The sequence below is a fragment of the Zootoca vivipara genome, chromosome 1 (assembly GCF_965207765.1).
Source record: "Zootoca vivipara chromosome 1, rZooViv2.hap1.1, whole genome shotgun sequence".
Taxonomy (NCBI): Eukaryota; Metazoa; Chordata; class Lepidosauria; order Squamata; family Lacertidae; genus Zootoca; species Zootoca vivipara.
In genome coordinates this window covers 131,701,255-131,717,699 of record NC_142582.1, presented here as the reverse complement: position 1 = coordinate 131,717,699, position 16,445 = coordinate 131,701,255, and the positions used below count along the sequence as shown (strand labels likewise).

The 16,445-nt window shown below is 47.8% G+C and overlaps 1 protein-coding gene across 1 annotated transcript in view; it reads right to left on the bottom strand.

Moving 5' to 3' along the window:
- Nucleotides 1-500: 500 nt before the first annotated feature.
- The window catches only part of NEMF (nuclear export mediator factor), a 37,852-nt gene continuing 21,907 nt past the window's right edge, over nucleotides 501-16,445 (bottom strand). The window contains exons 22-33 of the mRNA XM_060269808.2: nucleotides 15,550-15,670; nucleotides 14,556-14,829; nucleotides 14,027-14,069; nucleotides 13,877-13,926; nucleotides 12,094-12,244; nucleotides 10,208-10,285; nucleotides 7,852-8,031; nucleotides 2,849-2,881; nucleotides 2,012-2,118; nucleotides 1,871-1,914; nucleotides 1,121-1,200; nucleotides 501-935 (exon numbers count right to left, since the gene is read on the bottom strand). Coding sequence (XP_060125791.2) covers nucleotides 858-935; nucleotides 1,121-1,200; nucleotides 1,871-1,914; nucleotides 2,012-2,118; nucleotides 2,849-2,881; nucleotides 7,852-8,031; nucleotides 10,208-10,285; nucleotides 12,094-12,244; nucleotides 13,877-13,926; nucleotides 14,027-14,069; nucleotides 14,556-14,829; nucleotides 15,550-15,670 — 1,239 coding nt within the window. The 3' untranslated portion in view covers nucleotides 501-857. The remainder of the gene's footprint in view (nucleotides 936-1,120; nucleotides 1,201-1,870; nucleotides 1,915-2,011; nucleotides 2,119-2,848; nucleotides 2,882-7,851; nucleotides 8,032-10,207; nucleotides 10,286-12,093; nucleotides 12,245-13,876; nucleotides 13,927-14,026; nucleotides 14,070-14,555; nucleotides 14,830-15,549; nucleotides 15,671-16,445) is intronic.

Here is a 16,445-nt window from a genome sequence, read left to right as displayed (position 1 = left end):
GACGGAGGAAAAAGCAGCGGTGGACTTTGGAACAATTGTATTTGCTGCAGGGAAAATAGCTCCATAGTCTGTATCTCCTTGAACCTGCCCAGCTACTTCTGTCAGGCACTATATCACAAAGGATGTGATCTGATAGCCAGCTTCAAGTATCTGAAGGGGTGTCCCATGGAAGGCAGAGCAAGCTTGCTTCCTGCTTCTCTGGAGGGCAGGAACCAAACCAATGGATTCAAATGACAGAAAGGAGATCCTGGCCAAACATGAGGACGAACTTCCTGGCAGTTAGAGCTGTTCAACAGTGGAATACATATGTTGGTGTGTAAAACAGGTGTAACTACAGCATTTTAGAAGGGGATTTCCCTCTCCCCAAGGGTTTTTTGTCTTCATTTCCCGACATCAGCCCACACAGGAAAACTAAACCAATGGAATGTGGGGTCCTCTCACAGTTGCGAAGCACACCCTCTTATTTCAAACCTAACTCAAGCTATTTGGGAGGAGGCAGGTAGGGGACTGAGGCCTTTAATAAGCATCTCACCAGGATGTCCCATAAGCAGGTTTCTGGACATTGTAGCAAGATGAACATTCAAATCTGGAGTCTTTAAAACATGAGAAGGACTCAGGCAATTAGGTAATACGGTAGACCATAACCTGCTTCCACACATCACTGTGATCTGAAAGGTGGAGCTAAGTTAACAGGATGTTCTGCTCTCACTTTGGCCAAATAAGTAACAGACGTCACCAGTCACACTTGTATTTGCAAAACTGGAAGGAGGCCCAGGCAGGGAGGTCAGCTGTCACTCTTGGCAATGGGCAAAGGCAGTCCGAGGCTGCAGGCTGACGGTGCTGTGAGTGATGGCCCCTCACCTCTTTTTCAGGTTCAGGAGATTGGGGGCCGACACCTTCACTTTGCCCGGAATATTTCTGGACAGGTCCGTATCCTGTAGAAGAGAATCACACGATTCCATCTTGATCAGCTGTACATGCACGGAGCAAAACTTTTGTTCCGTTAGCAGGAAACTCAGTTAGGAAAAAAACCCACACAAATTGGCCCTGGAAGCAGACGCCACCTGCTTTCAGCACAAAGGTGCAGGCCTGCCCCCTACCCAGAGAAGGGGCTTCTTACCTTGACACTGCGAAAGAGATCCTTCTCTCTGGGGGTCGCCTCCTTGGACTGCATGAAATTGTGCAGAGCCGTTTTTGCAGCTGTTGGAAAGACAGAAGGCACAGCTTTATGGGACGGGGCCATCAGCAGAGACAGAAATGTACCACAGTTTGTTCACTTAGAACATCCTTGCAAGCAAGTTCACAGCAGCCACCACCCAACTGACGGGTTACGAGCCTTTCTGCCCACCGTGGAAGTCAGTGGGCACATTACAGGCCAAAGGGGGTGGGGGGGAGCACCCCAAGCTTGCTTACCTGGAGATGATCCTCAAATCACTACAGAGGACAGGTGAGTGGTTGTTTGCAAGCCTGACAGATTTCTGAGCTACCCATCTTTCTACAGCAGTGAGAGGGAACCTCCAGATTTGTGGCCAAATGGGGCCCACCAGGCCTCCCCATTTGGCCCACAAGGCTGCTTGGGGGAAGTCAAGCCCACCTGTTGCCAGGCATGAATGGCTGTTGGGTGCCTGGGGACACCGCAGAAGGGATTTCGACAGGTGGGCAGGAAAACCAACCAGTCAATCATACGATGTAATAATGAAATTGAGAGATTGGAGTGTAAGCGTGAAATTTGGCCCCACGAATTTAGGAGGTCAAGCTGCCTTGCAACGCTCAAGTTTCCCGAGTAACGCTGCCCTGCAGAATTTTTGTGTGTGCAGTTGATCCACTGGCTATAAGAGCAAAAAGGAGCTGAAAGGAAAGCATGCAGTACCTTTGCCCTTCTTCTGTGTGCCAGGTGTCAGCTTGACTTTGTACCTTTAAAAAAAAGAGAACAAGAACAAACCCAAGGTTTAATCGGAGGCCCCTTTGACAAGGGGCAATTCCAAACGGGCCAAGAGTTGCTGCCACTCACTTGTGGTTGGTCATGGTGGTGTAAGGGGCACAGAATGGGATGGCGAAGAGGAGAATGTCTTCCAGGTGGGGCTGCCCAGTCAGAGAATCATACAGCGTCTCTCCTTCCTGAAACAGAACAGAGGAGATGGGAGGAGAAGGGAGGGGGTGGGCATGCCTGGTTCTTGGGATTTTTCCACGCTTTATCCTTTCAGGCAAATCCTTCACACACACACACACACACTCAAGCCAGCTTTCTTGGGGGTAAAAACACACATACCATTCCTGCTGGCTTGACAGAGATTTAATGGACTCTTAACAGTTCATTTCTTTTTGTATGTGCCACACAATATTTTCAAATGGGGTGGAGGTGGTTTATACAGTCTTTAAAGGCTCCCCCGTTGGCCTTATGTATGTACTGTATGTATGTACACAAGTTTTGTTTATGGCCTTTTGTGGCCATTCCATATTTCACTCAAATGCTCCCATGTTGTAAGAGTCTTTTATTTTTTAAACCAACACTAAGCTATTTCCAGAGCCCACTGGATGACGAACGTGTGGCATTCATTTCATAAAATAGAGGAAGGAACCTCCTTCAGTCTTTTTGGCAATAGGATATTTGTGAGTGGCTCATCACCAGGTGAAACCCAACAGAAATAAGAGGAAAGGGTTTGGAGAATATACCGTGCTGACGATTCCTCGCATCAATTTGGGGGGGGGCACAGGGAGAAGACATTCCAAGGAGGGATCTTCATGTTCCCTCCCCAAGCCACAGCTCTCTTATGTTCAGGATACAACGGATTTGACCGAGTCAAAGTTCTTCCAACATTCCCCCAGAAATTGGGCATTTTGCATTTACCTCGTTCCCCAGCTGATCCTGGTCAAGCTCGTCCTGCAAAAGTCAACATAAGAATATAAGAACATAAGAGTCCTGCTGGATGAGGCCAATGGACCACCTGGTCAAGCATCCTGCTCTCACAATGGCCAACAAGATGATTGTAGGAAGCCAGCAAGCAGGATTTGAGCACAAGAGCAACTCTCCCCTCTTGTGGTTTCCAGCAACTGGCGTTCAGAAGCCTTGGTGCCTCTCACTGCCGAGGCAGAGCGCAGCCATCGTGGCTCGTAGGCCTTGGCAGCCGCCTCCTCCTCCTCCATGAATTTGTCTAATCCTCTTTTCAAGCCATCCCGGTTGGTGGCCATCACTGCCTCATGCAGGAGGGAGTTCCAAAGTTTAACTATACGCTGCATGAAGAAGTCCTGTCTTTTTATCCATCCTGAATCTTCCAACACTCAGCTTAACTGGGTGTCCAGGAGTCCTATTGTTATGAGAGGGAGAAAAACTGTCCTCTTTCTCTATGCTATGCACAATTTCATAAACTTCTATCATATTGCCTCTTGCTTGCCTTTTCTCTAAACTTAAAAGTCCTGAACGCTGCAACCTTCCTTCGCTTGAAATTATCAATCATATTGGTGGCCCTTTTCTCAATGTTTTCCAACTCTACGATATCCTCTCTGAGGTGAGGCGACCAGAACTGTACATAGTCTTCCAAATGTGGTTGCTCGACAGATTTGTGTAATGGCATTATGATACTGGCAGTTTTATTCCTTTCCTAATGATCCCTCGCATGGAATTTGCCTTTTTCACGGCTGCCGCACACTTGGCTGACATCTTCACTATGACCCCAAGGTCTCATTCATTCCTGGTCAGTCATCATGAATGTTTATGTTAAATTTTCGTTTTTTTGCCCCAACATGCATTCACTTTACACTGAATTGCCCTTTCATTTTTACCTCCCATTCACTCAGCTTGGTGAAGACCTTTTGGAGCTCCTTGCAATCTCATTTTAACAAGTGACTCCTAACTCTAGGTCATTTATGAACAAGTTAAAATGCACAGGTCCCAGTCCTGATCCCTGGGGGACTCCACTTCCCACTTCTTTCCATTCAGAGAACTGTCCATTTATTCCTGCTGCTTGCTTCCTGCAACTTAGCCAATTCCTTATCCACAAGATGACTTCGCCTTTTTTTCCTTGACTGCTAAGCTTACTCAAGAGTCTTTTTGAAAGTCCAAGTAAACAATGTCAGCCAGATCACCTCTGTCAATATGCTTGCTGACACTCTGATACGTTCGTGAGACAGGCCTTTTCCTTGCAGAAGCCATGCTGGCTCTGCTTTAGTAGGGCTTGTTCTTCTATGTGCTGGGTTATTTTATCTGTAACAATACTCTCCACTAGTTTTCCAAACATTAAGGCAACAGGCCTGTAATTTCCAGAATGCCCTCCTGAATCCTTTTTTAAAATTGCATTACATTGTCTGCTTTCCAGTTGTCAGGTGTGGGGGCTGATCTGAGGGATAAGTTACATATTTTTGTGCAAAGATTAGAAATTTCACAATTGAGTTCCTTGAGAACTCTCAGGTGGATGCCATCCAGGTCCGACGATCTGTCAATCTTTATTTCATCTATTAGGCCTGGAACTTCATCTCTTGTCACAACTGTCTCAGTTCTTTAACTTGCCTCCTGCAAAGGTTAATCGAGGCTCTGAGATTTGCCCTATATCCTCTGCTGTGAAGACATATGCAAAGAAATCGTTTAGCTTCTCCGCAATCTCTTTATCCTCCTTTACAACTCCCTGGTCATCCGAGGAACCAACTGCCTCCCTAGATGGTTTTCTGCTACTAATATATTAAAGAACTTCCTGTTGTTGGTTCTTCAAAGCTTTTTTTTTTAAGCATCGCTTTCTACCTGCACTTCTTTTGCTAGATTTGTGTTCCTTTGCACTCTTTTCATTTGGACAACACACCCTTCTTGCCTCCCATAGCTTCTCTGACACTGCCTGGGGTCCATGCTGGTGGTCTCTTGGCTCTCACGGTACCTTTTCCTGATCTGCTGGATACACTTGAGTTTCTAATATTGAGGTCTTACAAACACCTCCCAAGCCTTTTGGCGATTTGACCCTCTGCCTTTTAACCTCCTCTTTACCAATCTCCTCATTTGGGACAAATTTCCTCTTTTGAAATCAAATGTGACCGTGCTGGATTTCCTTGGCCATTTACATCTATATTTGGCTCAACAACGCTTACATCTTGCACCAGGTCCTGGGTACCACTCAAAAATCAAGTCGAGGGTTGCAGTTCTAACACCAACTGTTCTGGTGCACAGTCATTTGGGGTATCTAGAAATTTTGCCTCTTTGTCACGACTGGAACATATCTAGCCAGCCTACGTGAGGGTGCTTGAAACCCCCCTTTACTACTCCTTTTTTAGATGCTTCCTTGATTTCATTCATCACCTCAAGGTCTCCTTGAGCATTTTGATCAGGGGGACGATAGCACATCCCCAATACTAAGTTATTCCTGGGGCCCGGTATCGCCACCCAAAATGATTATGTTCAGGTGTCCTGCCCCTTTTGGGATTTCTAGCTTGCTGGACTCAATAATAAAAATAATAATAAATCTTTATTGTCACTACACCACCTGTGTGCAGTAAAATTAAACGAGCCCCCCCCCCCATACACTCAGTCTTGTTCACACTCTATGTGCTTGTTGGAAGTCAATTGCTCTATTTTGCTGTCTTTGAAGCAGAGTGAAATAATGTTAAGCAACACACTGAGCATTCAGCAAAAAAATAAAAATGGGACCAGGGGGAGAGAGGTGCAAACAAACCCAGCTTTTGGGAGGCCACTCAGCTCTTCTTGGGAGGCCCAGAAGCGGGAAAATAGAGAAATCTCACTCAATGTGGCTGTTCACTGCTTTGAATCTGGTGGCTGGGTTCTTAAAACTGCCTGCTTTTGTTACTGTTCTACTACTGGGTAGTACTACCAACTTCTACCCACTGATTCCTGCATTGCAGCGGGTTGGACTAGAAGACTCTTGGGGTCCCTTCTAATTCTATGATTCTGAGTCCTACTCAGAGTACACCCACTGAAATCAAGAACACGAGAAGAGCCTGCTGGATCAGGCCAATGGCCCATCGAGTCATTGCACCCTGTTCTCACAGGGGCCAACCAGATTCCTCAATGGGAAACCAGCAAGCAAAATTCGAACACAAGAGCCGAGCAGAGCCCTCCCCTCCAATTTCAATGAGTCTATTCTGAGCTGAATATCCCCCACGTCTTATATGTCTTATTCTATATTTTTACATCCATCAAATTATTTATTTAGGCATTTGCACAATACGTTCCAAACAAAACCCAAGCAAAACAATGCAAAGAATAAAGCAGAGAAAAATTAGTTCTTGTAAGACACTTCCTGTCTATCTTTAGATAAGCATCAGGATTCGCCAGGCACCGTTCCCTCCAGCAGCAATGAAACATGAACAGATCCAAAATGGGCCTTCCAAGAAACAAGAGGGGCATCTTGGCCTGCTTGGGGGAACCCCAAGATTTTCAGAAGCGTGACAAATATTTTGAGATATTGAGGCAAAATAATGAGGCAAAGGGGGCGGGGAGAAGAGAAGGTGCAACCCCCAAGCAGCAACAGATTAAGAAGCACCAGTTAGAAGAGACAGAAAAACAGGGAGTGGGGAGATTTATCACCTGGACCCCTGAAACGACAGCAGCTCACCCTTCGCCAACCTGGTGCCCGCGAGATGTTGTGGGGCTGCAACTCCCATCAGCCTGGAGGGCACCAGGTTGGCAAAGCGGGTATTACCTGGAGGAGGGCTGGTTCCAAGGGAGGAAAGCCTGCCGTACTTAGAGTGGGGGGGGGGAGGAGGCAGGAGGAGCCTCTGCTTTCTATAGCAGCCGCCTCTTGTTTATTTTTTAAAATTTATATACCACTTGATAGTAAAAATATAAAAAAGCAAAAAAAATTATCAGTTAAAAACAACACATTAAAGTATTCAAAAGACAGAACCAGCAATGAGCTAAAAACAGACTAAAATGCATATCGAGGTTCTACAAGCGCAGGCAGGTTTGTCTAAAAGAAAAATGTTTCCAGCAAGTACCGAAAAGAACACAGCAAAGGCCCCTGCCAAACATCATGTTACAGGAATTCTGAGGTTTTATATAGATAAAATAAATGCTCATAAATGTACAAGGCAAACGCATACGTAAGTATATAAACCATGTGTCTGAAATAATACAGGAGAATCATCCTGAAGCCATTTTGACGCTTCCCCCCAAATTGACCTCAGATATTTCTCTGCAAGGAGGGAGGAAATGGGAAAACCTCCCCATTGTCTCTTTGCTCACAAATCCTGTCTTAAGGGTGTATCTGTGTATGAATAGGGTGAGCCTGTGACCTGGATTCAGGAACTGAGTATTTGCCATCACAAAAGAATGGCCAGGATGCCCAGGTAAAAACAATCAGTGACCATTATCAGGTATCCTGGCAGTCAGGATGTAGACTGCTCCTTCAGTGATATATGTAGGATGTTTTTAGGGGTGGTCTTGAGCTACAGGGTGGGCAATTTCAAAAGTCGATATAAGGGCTTGCACACCAGTGTTCTGGGTTCCTCCTCCCTCCTTCATGTGGTGAGTGAGCACCCTGTTGTAACAATTTAATAAAGATCAGACTTACTAGCTGCTTTGCTTCTCAATATTCTCTGGTTGGCCTCTGCTATTTTCTCCTACTGATAGAGAACCTACATAAGGACTCTATACAGGCTCTTGGGTACCCCATAAGGGAAAAGGAGCAGTTTTTTTCCTTATAACAATAATTAGGCAGGGAGTTCCAAAGTGCAGGTGCCGCCACACTAAAATACTGGCTTCTTACAGACGTGGCACTTGCAATGGTGCCCCTTACGCAGATCAAAGGGGTCGAGTGGGAGCCCGTGGGATCAGGAGATCTCGCAGGAAAACTGGCCCCAAGTTGTTAGGGGCTTTGTGTGCTAACAGGGACAGGTTCTCTCTCGATTGCTTACCTTCTCGTCCAGGTGCTCCTCCAAAGCCGCCTCCTGCAACTCGAGGGCCACGTGCTCTATCGTGACCCCCTCTCCTCTCTGGCCCCCTCGTGGCTTCTGGGGCTGCTTCTTGGCAGAGTCCGGGCCCCCCTTCCCTTTTTTGGCTTTCTTTGGCTTCTCTTCTTTGCTTGACCCCGCAGACTGGGTTGGGCACAAACAAGCGGGATTAGAATTCGAAACCTGACTCAGAAAGCAAAGAGGAAATACATTTATTTTCTCTTTCTTCCCCCCCCCCACCCCAGAACGTAGGCCACAGACAAGGCCGGATTAATACCGTTAGAGGCCATAAGCAGTTAAAAAGTTTTTGGTGCACCCATACATGTCCAATTCAAAATATAAACAATAATAAGCAAAATGAAATTTTATTTTTCAAAATGAAACAAAACCTACAGTAAGATGGAAAATAATGTTTATTTTGGTATACTTCCACTTTACTTGTATTTGAAACATTTTCTCCTACTTTTTATCCTTTACAAAGTTTTTGATCAGATCCTCAGAACTAATCTTACATAACACGTCTGCTTCCCTGCTTAGTAGAGATTATGATAATGATAATAATTTTATTATTTCCACCTCGCCCATCTGGCTGGGTTTCCCCAGCTACTCCGAGCAGCTTACAAAATATATAAAGCATAATAGAGCATCAAACATTAAAAGCTTCCCAATACAGGGCTGCCTTCAGATGTCTTCTAAAAGTTGTATAGTTCTTTATCTATACCTACGGGACCGCCTCTCGTGGTATGCCCTGCGGAGGACCTTAAGGTCCACAAACAACAATACTCTGGAGATCCCGAGCCATAAGGTGGCTAGACTGGCCTCAACTAGGGCCAGGGCCTTTTCAGTATTGGCCCCAACTTGGTGGAACGCTCTCTCACAGGAGACCAGGGCCCTGGGGGATTTGTCATCTTTCCGCAGGGCCTGCAAGACAGAGCTGTTTCGCCTGGCCTTTGGGTTGGATTCAGTCTGACCCCTGTTTTCCTCCCTCATGGTTTGGATTTATGGACTACTTAAAATGAGGCTGCATTTTAAATTTTAATATTGTATTTTAATCTGTATTTTAATTGTTTTCTTTTCTTTTATGTCTTATTGTAATTTTATTGGTGTTAGCCGCCCTGAGCCCGGTTTTGACTGGGGAGGACGGGGTATAAATAAAAAATTATTATTATTATTATTATTATTATTATTATTATTATTATCTCCTTGACATCTGATAGGAGGGTGTTCCACAGGAATAAGGCATCCAGACTGCCTTGTTGGATAGTTATTCTGTGGAGATTTTTTAATCTACTTCAACTGAGAAAATGAACACTCAGCTGGGCAATTTGTGACCATTAATGTCAAAAATATACGGAAGCAAATGTCAGCGTTCGGAAAACCACATTCAATATTGTCCGAATCTTGTTTTTACCTTTTTTGTTACACTGGACGTGTGACACACATACGAGTGAAACTGCCGAAGCTAAGCTGAGAAATTTGTATCAATCAATTGAGTAAGGAAGAACTTCCTGACAGTAAGAGCTGTTCGGCAGTGGGATTTGCTACCAAGGAGTGTGGTGGAGTCTCCTTCTTTGGAGGTCTTTAAGCGGAGGCTTGACAGGCATATGTCAAGAATGCTTTGATGGTGTTTCCTGCTTGGCAGGGGGTTGGACTGGATGGCCCTTGTGGTTTCTTCCATCTCTATGATTCTATGATTCTATGAGTATCAATCCATCGGGTATCATACAAGCATCAATCAGCTTTTGACAACACTGAGAATAGTTTTCAATTTCAAATAAAACCTCTCTACTATTTCTTTTTTCGTGGAACCGGGTTCAGCTACACCGTATGATCGTGCTTATTCTGTTTAATGATTAATCCAGACGTGGCCACAGAGGAGCTGCCTTACCCTGAGCCAGGCACCCCTAAACTTTGGCCCTCCAGATGTTTTGGACTACAATTCCCATCATCCCTGACCACTGGTCCTGCTAGCTAGGGATCATGGGAGTTGTAGGCCAAAACATCTGGAGGGCCGCAGTTTAGGGATGCCTGCCCTGAGCCAGGCCATGGTGTCCACCCAGCTCAGTACTAACTCTCCGGGTGTTTTTGGCAGGGCATGGATGCTTTACCTGGGATGCCTGCATTGCAGGAGGTTGGACTAGATGGTCCCTGGGGGTCCCTTCCAACCTTACAATTCTATGCTCTCTCCCAGCCCTACCTGGAGAGCCACTGGGGGTTGAACCAGAGACCTTCTGCATGCAAGACAGATGCTCTAGCCCCTGAGCTGCAATGGCCCTTCCTCCCCAGGGAAAGAGACCCAGCCCATGTCCGCCTGACTCACCCCCAGCAGCTTCATGATCAGTTCCCGCTCCTCCTCGTCCTGGTCCTTGTACTTCTCCTTGATCTTCTTCAGCTTACTCTGCAGAGGAGAGAGGGAAGGAGCAGAGCTGAGCCGCTTTCCCCACAGACAGGGTGCTCTAGGCTCCTCCACAGCACTTGTTCCGAATGCAGCACCCAACTCGGTTGGGATCCGAGCCATTTCATTCGTTTTACAGTGGTACCTTGGTTCTCAAACGCCTTAGTAGTAGTAGTAATCCTATATAATAAAGTCCCTGTGTCTCTGCGTCCAGTCCCTGTGTCCCTGTGTCCGCGCTGATGCGCATGTGCCCCACGGACACAGGGACTGGATGAAGAGGTGGGAAGTACACACGCGTGCGCTCTCCCCCCCCCTCAACCCTCTGCCTCCCATTCCCCGGCGGCGGCGGACCAAGATGGCGGCATTGGGTTCCGGGACCGCCGCGGCCCCGGAGCCCGATGCCGGCATCTTGGTCCGCCGCCGCCTCCTGACAACCCTACCTGGCCCGTGGGAGGAGCAGCGGGGCCACGGCCTTCCCTCCCTCTCTGCGCTCGGCCGCGGGACACGACGGGAGAGCGATTTTGTTTAATTGCGTCCCCGGCGCGCCCAGCGGCCGAGCGCAGAAGGGGAGGGAAGGCCGCGGCCCCGTCGCACCTCTAGCGCCCGTTTTCTTAGCAGGCTGAATGAGACTAGTAATAATATAATTTATTACTTGTACCCTGCCCATCTGGCTGGGTTTCCCCAGCCACTCTGAGCGGCTCCCAACCAAAATTTAAAATACATTAAAATGTCACACATTAAAAACTTCCCTGAACAGGGCTGCCTTCAGGTGTCTTCTAAATGTCAAGGTAGTTATTTATCTCTTTGACATCTAATTGGAGGGTGTTCCACAGGGCGGGTGCCACTACCGAGAAGGCCCTCTGCCTGGTTCCCTGTAGCTTTCTGGACGGTGGAGGTGGAGATGCTCCTTCATGTATACTGGGCTGAGGCCGTTTAGGGCTTTAAAGGTCAGCACCAACACTTTGAATTGTGCTCGGAAACATACTGGGAGCCAATGTAGGTCTTTCAGGACCGGTGTTACATGGTCTCGGCGGCTGCTCCCAGTCACCAGTCTAGCTGCCGCATTCTGGGTTAGTACTCAGACAACTTGGAACGCAAACACTGAAAACCCGGAAGTAAGTGTTCCGGTTTGCGAACTTTATTTGGAAGCCGAACGTGCTCCGTTGTGAGTGTTACACTTCCGATTTGAGTGTTACGCTGAGGTCTGTCTGTTTTTGCTATTTATTTTGCATTTTTGTTTTTGCGGCTCTTTTTTAGTATGACTGCGTGGAACCCAGTTCAGCTACTGATGGATTGATCATGTGACTGCAGTACATTGCTTATTGCTTTCATTTTATGGATCCATGGTCTCGTAGGATAGTAAAAATCATGTTAAATTGCTGTTTCAGGGGTTGTTTTTAAAAGTCTGGAACGGATTAATCCAATTTGCATTACTTTCTGTGGGAAAGCACGCCTTGGTTTTGGAACACTTTGGTTTTGGAACGGACTTCCGGGACGCATTAAGTTTGAGAACCAAGGTACCGCTGCGTTTGTTAATATTTAAACGCCGCTTCACTGTAAGAGAAACCCTCAGAGCGGTTTGCAGAAAGGCAAAACTGTAAGATCAAGACTAATTTGCAGCAATGCTTTGAACCAGGCTTAAAACTCTACTTTCTAAGCACCTGGGCACACTTGTCTATACAAGTACATTTTTAGCAGGGGAAAGTGAAGGTGCCTGCTTGACCTCAATAGGCAGGGAGTTCCAAAGTGCAGGCAACAGGCAAAATAGACTGGGCACCCTCAAGCCAACTTCACAGCTCCACAATGCCCACCTTCTGTCTCCTCTTCATGGGCTGCTGGGCCTCTGCTGCATTCTTGCTGGCGCTGGGAGGAGGCGCTGGGAGCTGAGGGCCGTCGTCCTCTTCCTTCCCTTTGGGCGAGTCTAGATCCTCTGGATCACTTGGCTTCCTCTTCTTCATCTCCCTGAGGAAAAGGCAGGTGACCTGAGATCCGTGGTCCCCAAACTGGGCAACAGCGCCCCCTTAGTGGCATCTTCCTTGTTATTCGGCTATTCCAAATAAAGCTTTTTATAAGGTAGGGCAGGAGACATGGGGGAACAAGAGGGCAGCGCCCCCAAAAGCTTGGAAGCCGCTGCCTTAGACCATCCAAGGGCTGAGGCAGAGAATAATGGCTGATGAAGATGATGGACTATGCTGAAAGGGCGAGACTGACTGGGAAAATCAGAAACCAGGAAGAAAAGAATTTCAAGAAGGAATGGGAAAAATTTATAATGTACTTAAGAGAAGCATGTAAACAACTAAAAACTTTGGCGGAATTTGAGTAATGCTTGTAATGTATGAAAAGATATGGAAAAATAGACTACCGGTATTAGTTTTTTAAACAAATTAGAGAAAATAAGGTAAGCAGATGAAAAAAGGAAGGAAGGAAGGAAGGAAGGAAGGAAGGAAGGAAGGAAGGAAGGAAGGAAGGAAGGAAGGAAGGAAGGAAGGAAGGAAAGAAGGAAAGAAAGAAAGAAAGAAAGAAAGAAAGAAAGAAAGAAAGAAAGAAAGAAAGAAAGAAAGAAAGAAAATGGTAACCAGGGAAGGGTGGAGGGAAGTCAAGGGATCCAGAGAATCCTGAGGATGATAATAATAATAATAATAATAATAATAATAATAATAATAATAATAATAATAATGCCCCGTCCATCTGGCTGGGTTTCCCCAGCCACTCTGGACGGCTTCCAACAGAATATTAAAATGCAATAATCTATTAAACATTAAAAGCTTCCCTAAACAGGGCTGCCTTCAGGTGTCTTCTGAAGGTGAATGAGGAGGTGAATGACGTGCTTGAATTTAAATTTGTTATGTAAAACGTAATAAAAATGTATTTTAGAAAAAGAAAAAGAAAAAAGACCACCCAAGGGCTCAGAGTCCGACCAGCTGCTTGTCTTCAAACTCAGCAAGGAGGCACCAACCAGCAGCTGCTAGAGGAGCACCTGTCAGGGAGGAAATTCAAAGTGCCCCCGCCCCGGTTGCCTTAATCTCCTCCCTGCCTCTGCCACCCCCTTACTCCTCTACATGGTGATGGTCTCAGTGGTCCCCACCCACCTGCTGCCGAGACAAGCCTAATTTTTGCTACTCATGGTTGGCCGCTGCCTTCTTTCCCCAATTCCTCTCCACCCCAGTTTACATTTCCTGCTGCTGCTTTAGCAGGGCCACCCAAACCCCTTCACCTGAGCTGCCTTGCTCAAAGGAAGGAGGAGGCAGACAGCTCTGGCAGGGGGGTGGGAGGGAGGGCCAGTGAGGCAGGGGGTGGGGGGCCATCCGAAGCACAGCCCCTGTTCACACACACACAGTTCGGAGGCTACTGTTAGGAGAGGGAGGGAAAAGGGGACTCCCTCCACGCTGGCCCCAGCAGCCAGCAAACCTCAGCCTGGCTCAGGTTGTGTTGCATGTGGCCCTGCAGAAATTTCCTCGGGGAGGGAGAAAGTCAGGCTGGAAAGCCAGCCACAAGAGCCCAGGCCGAAGACGTCTGCTGGATCCCAATGAATCAAATCTCTCAAACCGCCCTGAAACTGTTGCGTGAGGCTCACTGCCGCCCAAGGATTCTCACCTCCTCTCTTTGGCTGAGAGGTGCCTCCGGCCCTGAGACTTGCTGTCGCTCTGCAAGGGAGAGAGAAAAAGGAATTAAGACTCTTGTCTGTTTCCTCTGGGGCAGCAGGCAAGTGTTACGATCACCGGCTGGTAACAGGCAGGAGCTTACCAAGCTCGAGGAGTCCTCCTTTGGAGCAGGTTTCAGATGGGATCTGGAAGGAAACAAATAATTTCCTTTGTTACCAGGACCTGCCAATCTGGTGTGAGATGTTGGGAAGTGGATGTTGATTACGGGAGAGGAAGTTCTTCCTAATGTTTACTTAGACTCTCCTTTCTTGTCATTTGAATCCACTGGCTCAAGTCCTACCGTCTGGAATAGCAGAAAACAATCTTGCTCCATCTCCTTCAGATATTTGAAGATGGCTATCAGATCACCTCTTATCCGGGCTAAACATCGCCAACTCAACCCTTCATCGTAAGGCCTGGTTTCCGGACCCTTCCTTCTCCTGGCCGCCCTCCTCTGCACACCTTCAGGAGTTGACAACATCCTCCTTAAGCTGGCTCCAAGAAACCAGTTCCCAGATTTCACTACGCCAATTGCAGCTCGCACCCAGTCAAGCTCACAATCCATACATTGCTTCGTCCTCCTGAAAGCAACACACATGAAGCCAAGGTGTGGCTTAGCCTGTCTCGGTTACCTTTGGGACTGCAGGTGCGAGAGGTCAATGGTCGTGTCGGGAAAATGTATCTCTTCCGAGGCCTGCTTTGCCTGCTCCTGACTCCCTTTGCCCTCCTCCTCCGAGTCTGCATACTCCTCGTCGGACGATCCTTCTAGAGCCAGGGCATCCCCTGCCCCATCTCCATCCCCCTCCTGGTGGGGGGTCTCGGCCGGGTCTTCCTCATCCTCAGCCTTCTCCTGAGGTTCCTCCTTTTCGCCATCGCTGCTGCTGCTGTCGTCTCCTTCTGGTGCATCTTGGGAAAGAAAGCGCAACTGCATTCTCCGGGGCTTAGAGTCTAACAGCCGTCTGCAAGCAGATGTCCTCCAGATACTTTGGACCACAACTCCCACCATCCCTGACCTTTGGCCATGCCAACTGGGGCTGATGGGAACTGTATTCCAACCTGGATAGGACAGGACTGAGCATCTCCTGCTGACCATTCTTCCTATAGTGCTCACGGGACCGAAAACTCTCCCCACCAGAAAGCTTGCCTGGGGCCCTCTCTCCTTCTCCAAGGCTTCACCAACCTGGTGCCCTGCAGATATTTTGGATTGCTTCCATGTTGGCTAGGGTGATGGGAGTCTTCCTCCAAAACATCTCGAGGGCACCAGGTTGGCGAAGGCTGCCCTCTCCCCTCTAAACCTTTTAACCAGGCCTTTGGTTGATCCAATTTACATCCTGTGCCCTTTTAAAATGTTGGGTTTGGGGGGGAGGGGGGCTATTGGGTTGTTGTTTTTATTTTTATTAGGCATTTTGTGGGTTTATATCCTGATTTTATTCTGTGAACCGTCCTGAGATCCCCGGGTATAGGGCGGTATATAAATTCTAATAATAATAAAAACAACCTCTCCTCGAAATGAATCTTTTCCATGAAGTTCACTGTGTCAACGGACTTTGTCCCATATCCCAGGGCCACCCCTAAGCTCTCCCCGGCAGCGTGTGAAGCCCCCGACCACCCCCTTTGCCCTCCTACCTAAGGGCTCCATTTCTTCCGCCGCCAGTTCACTGGTGGTGCTGGTCACTGTCTCCATGTCCTCGTCTTGCACTTTGACCTTCCGCTCCCCTTTGTGTCGCCACACGCAGGATTCGTCCACCTGGGGGAGAGAAGACAGGGTTACCAAGGGACACCCATCAAAGCTGAAGCAGACGGGCTGCACATGCAGAAGCCACCCACACAAAAGGGGCCCCGAACGGCCCAACTAATCCAGCATCCTTCTCTAACAGTGGCCAGCCAGGTGTCAGGGACCGTGCTGAGGAGGGCTGCACTGAGGAGGAATGGTGGGAGACTCCCCCTTCCCCTTTCCCTGCTCTGGATCCGGATCCTGAATCTTCCCAGGAGCAGGAGGCCAGAATAGATTTGGAACAGTGGTTTGCAGAAGGACATACCGTATTTTTCCGTGTATAAGACGAGGGTTTTTTATTTTTAAAAAATGTAAAAAAAATTGGGGGTCGTCATGTATAAGAGTAGTGCGGGGGGGCGGGGGCGGGCATGTGGATCCAGAACTGGCCCCCACAGTCACTTACAGACCCATTGTTAAAACCGTGTTCATGGAAGACAATCTTACTCGGCTACGAGGGATCGCCAAAGAAGGAGGAGAAGATTGGTGTATGCGGCAAAGGCTGGTTGGGATTGGCTGTTGTTGTGGCAATTGCGCAGGCGTTTTGTGGCTTCTGGATGTGATTGAGCAGGTGCTTTGTGTCTTCTGCGAGGTGTGCGCTTGTCAGCTGCGGGCGGTCAGGCGGGTGAGCGATTGTTGGCATTCCCGCCCCCCCAAAACTCAACAACCCTAACAACTTTGGGCAATCTCCCCCCATTTTCTTAATTTGGAGTCCCCAAAAATAGGGGCCATGTTATACACGGGGGAGTGT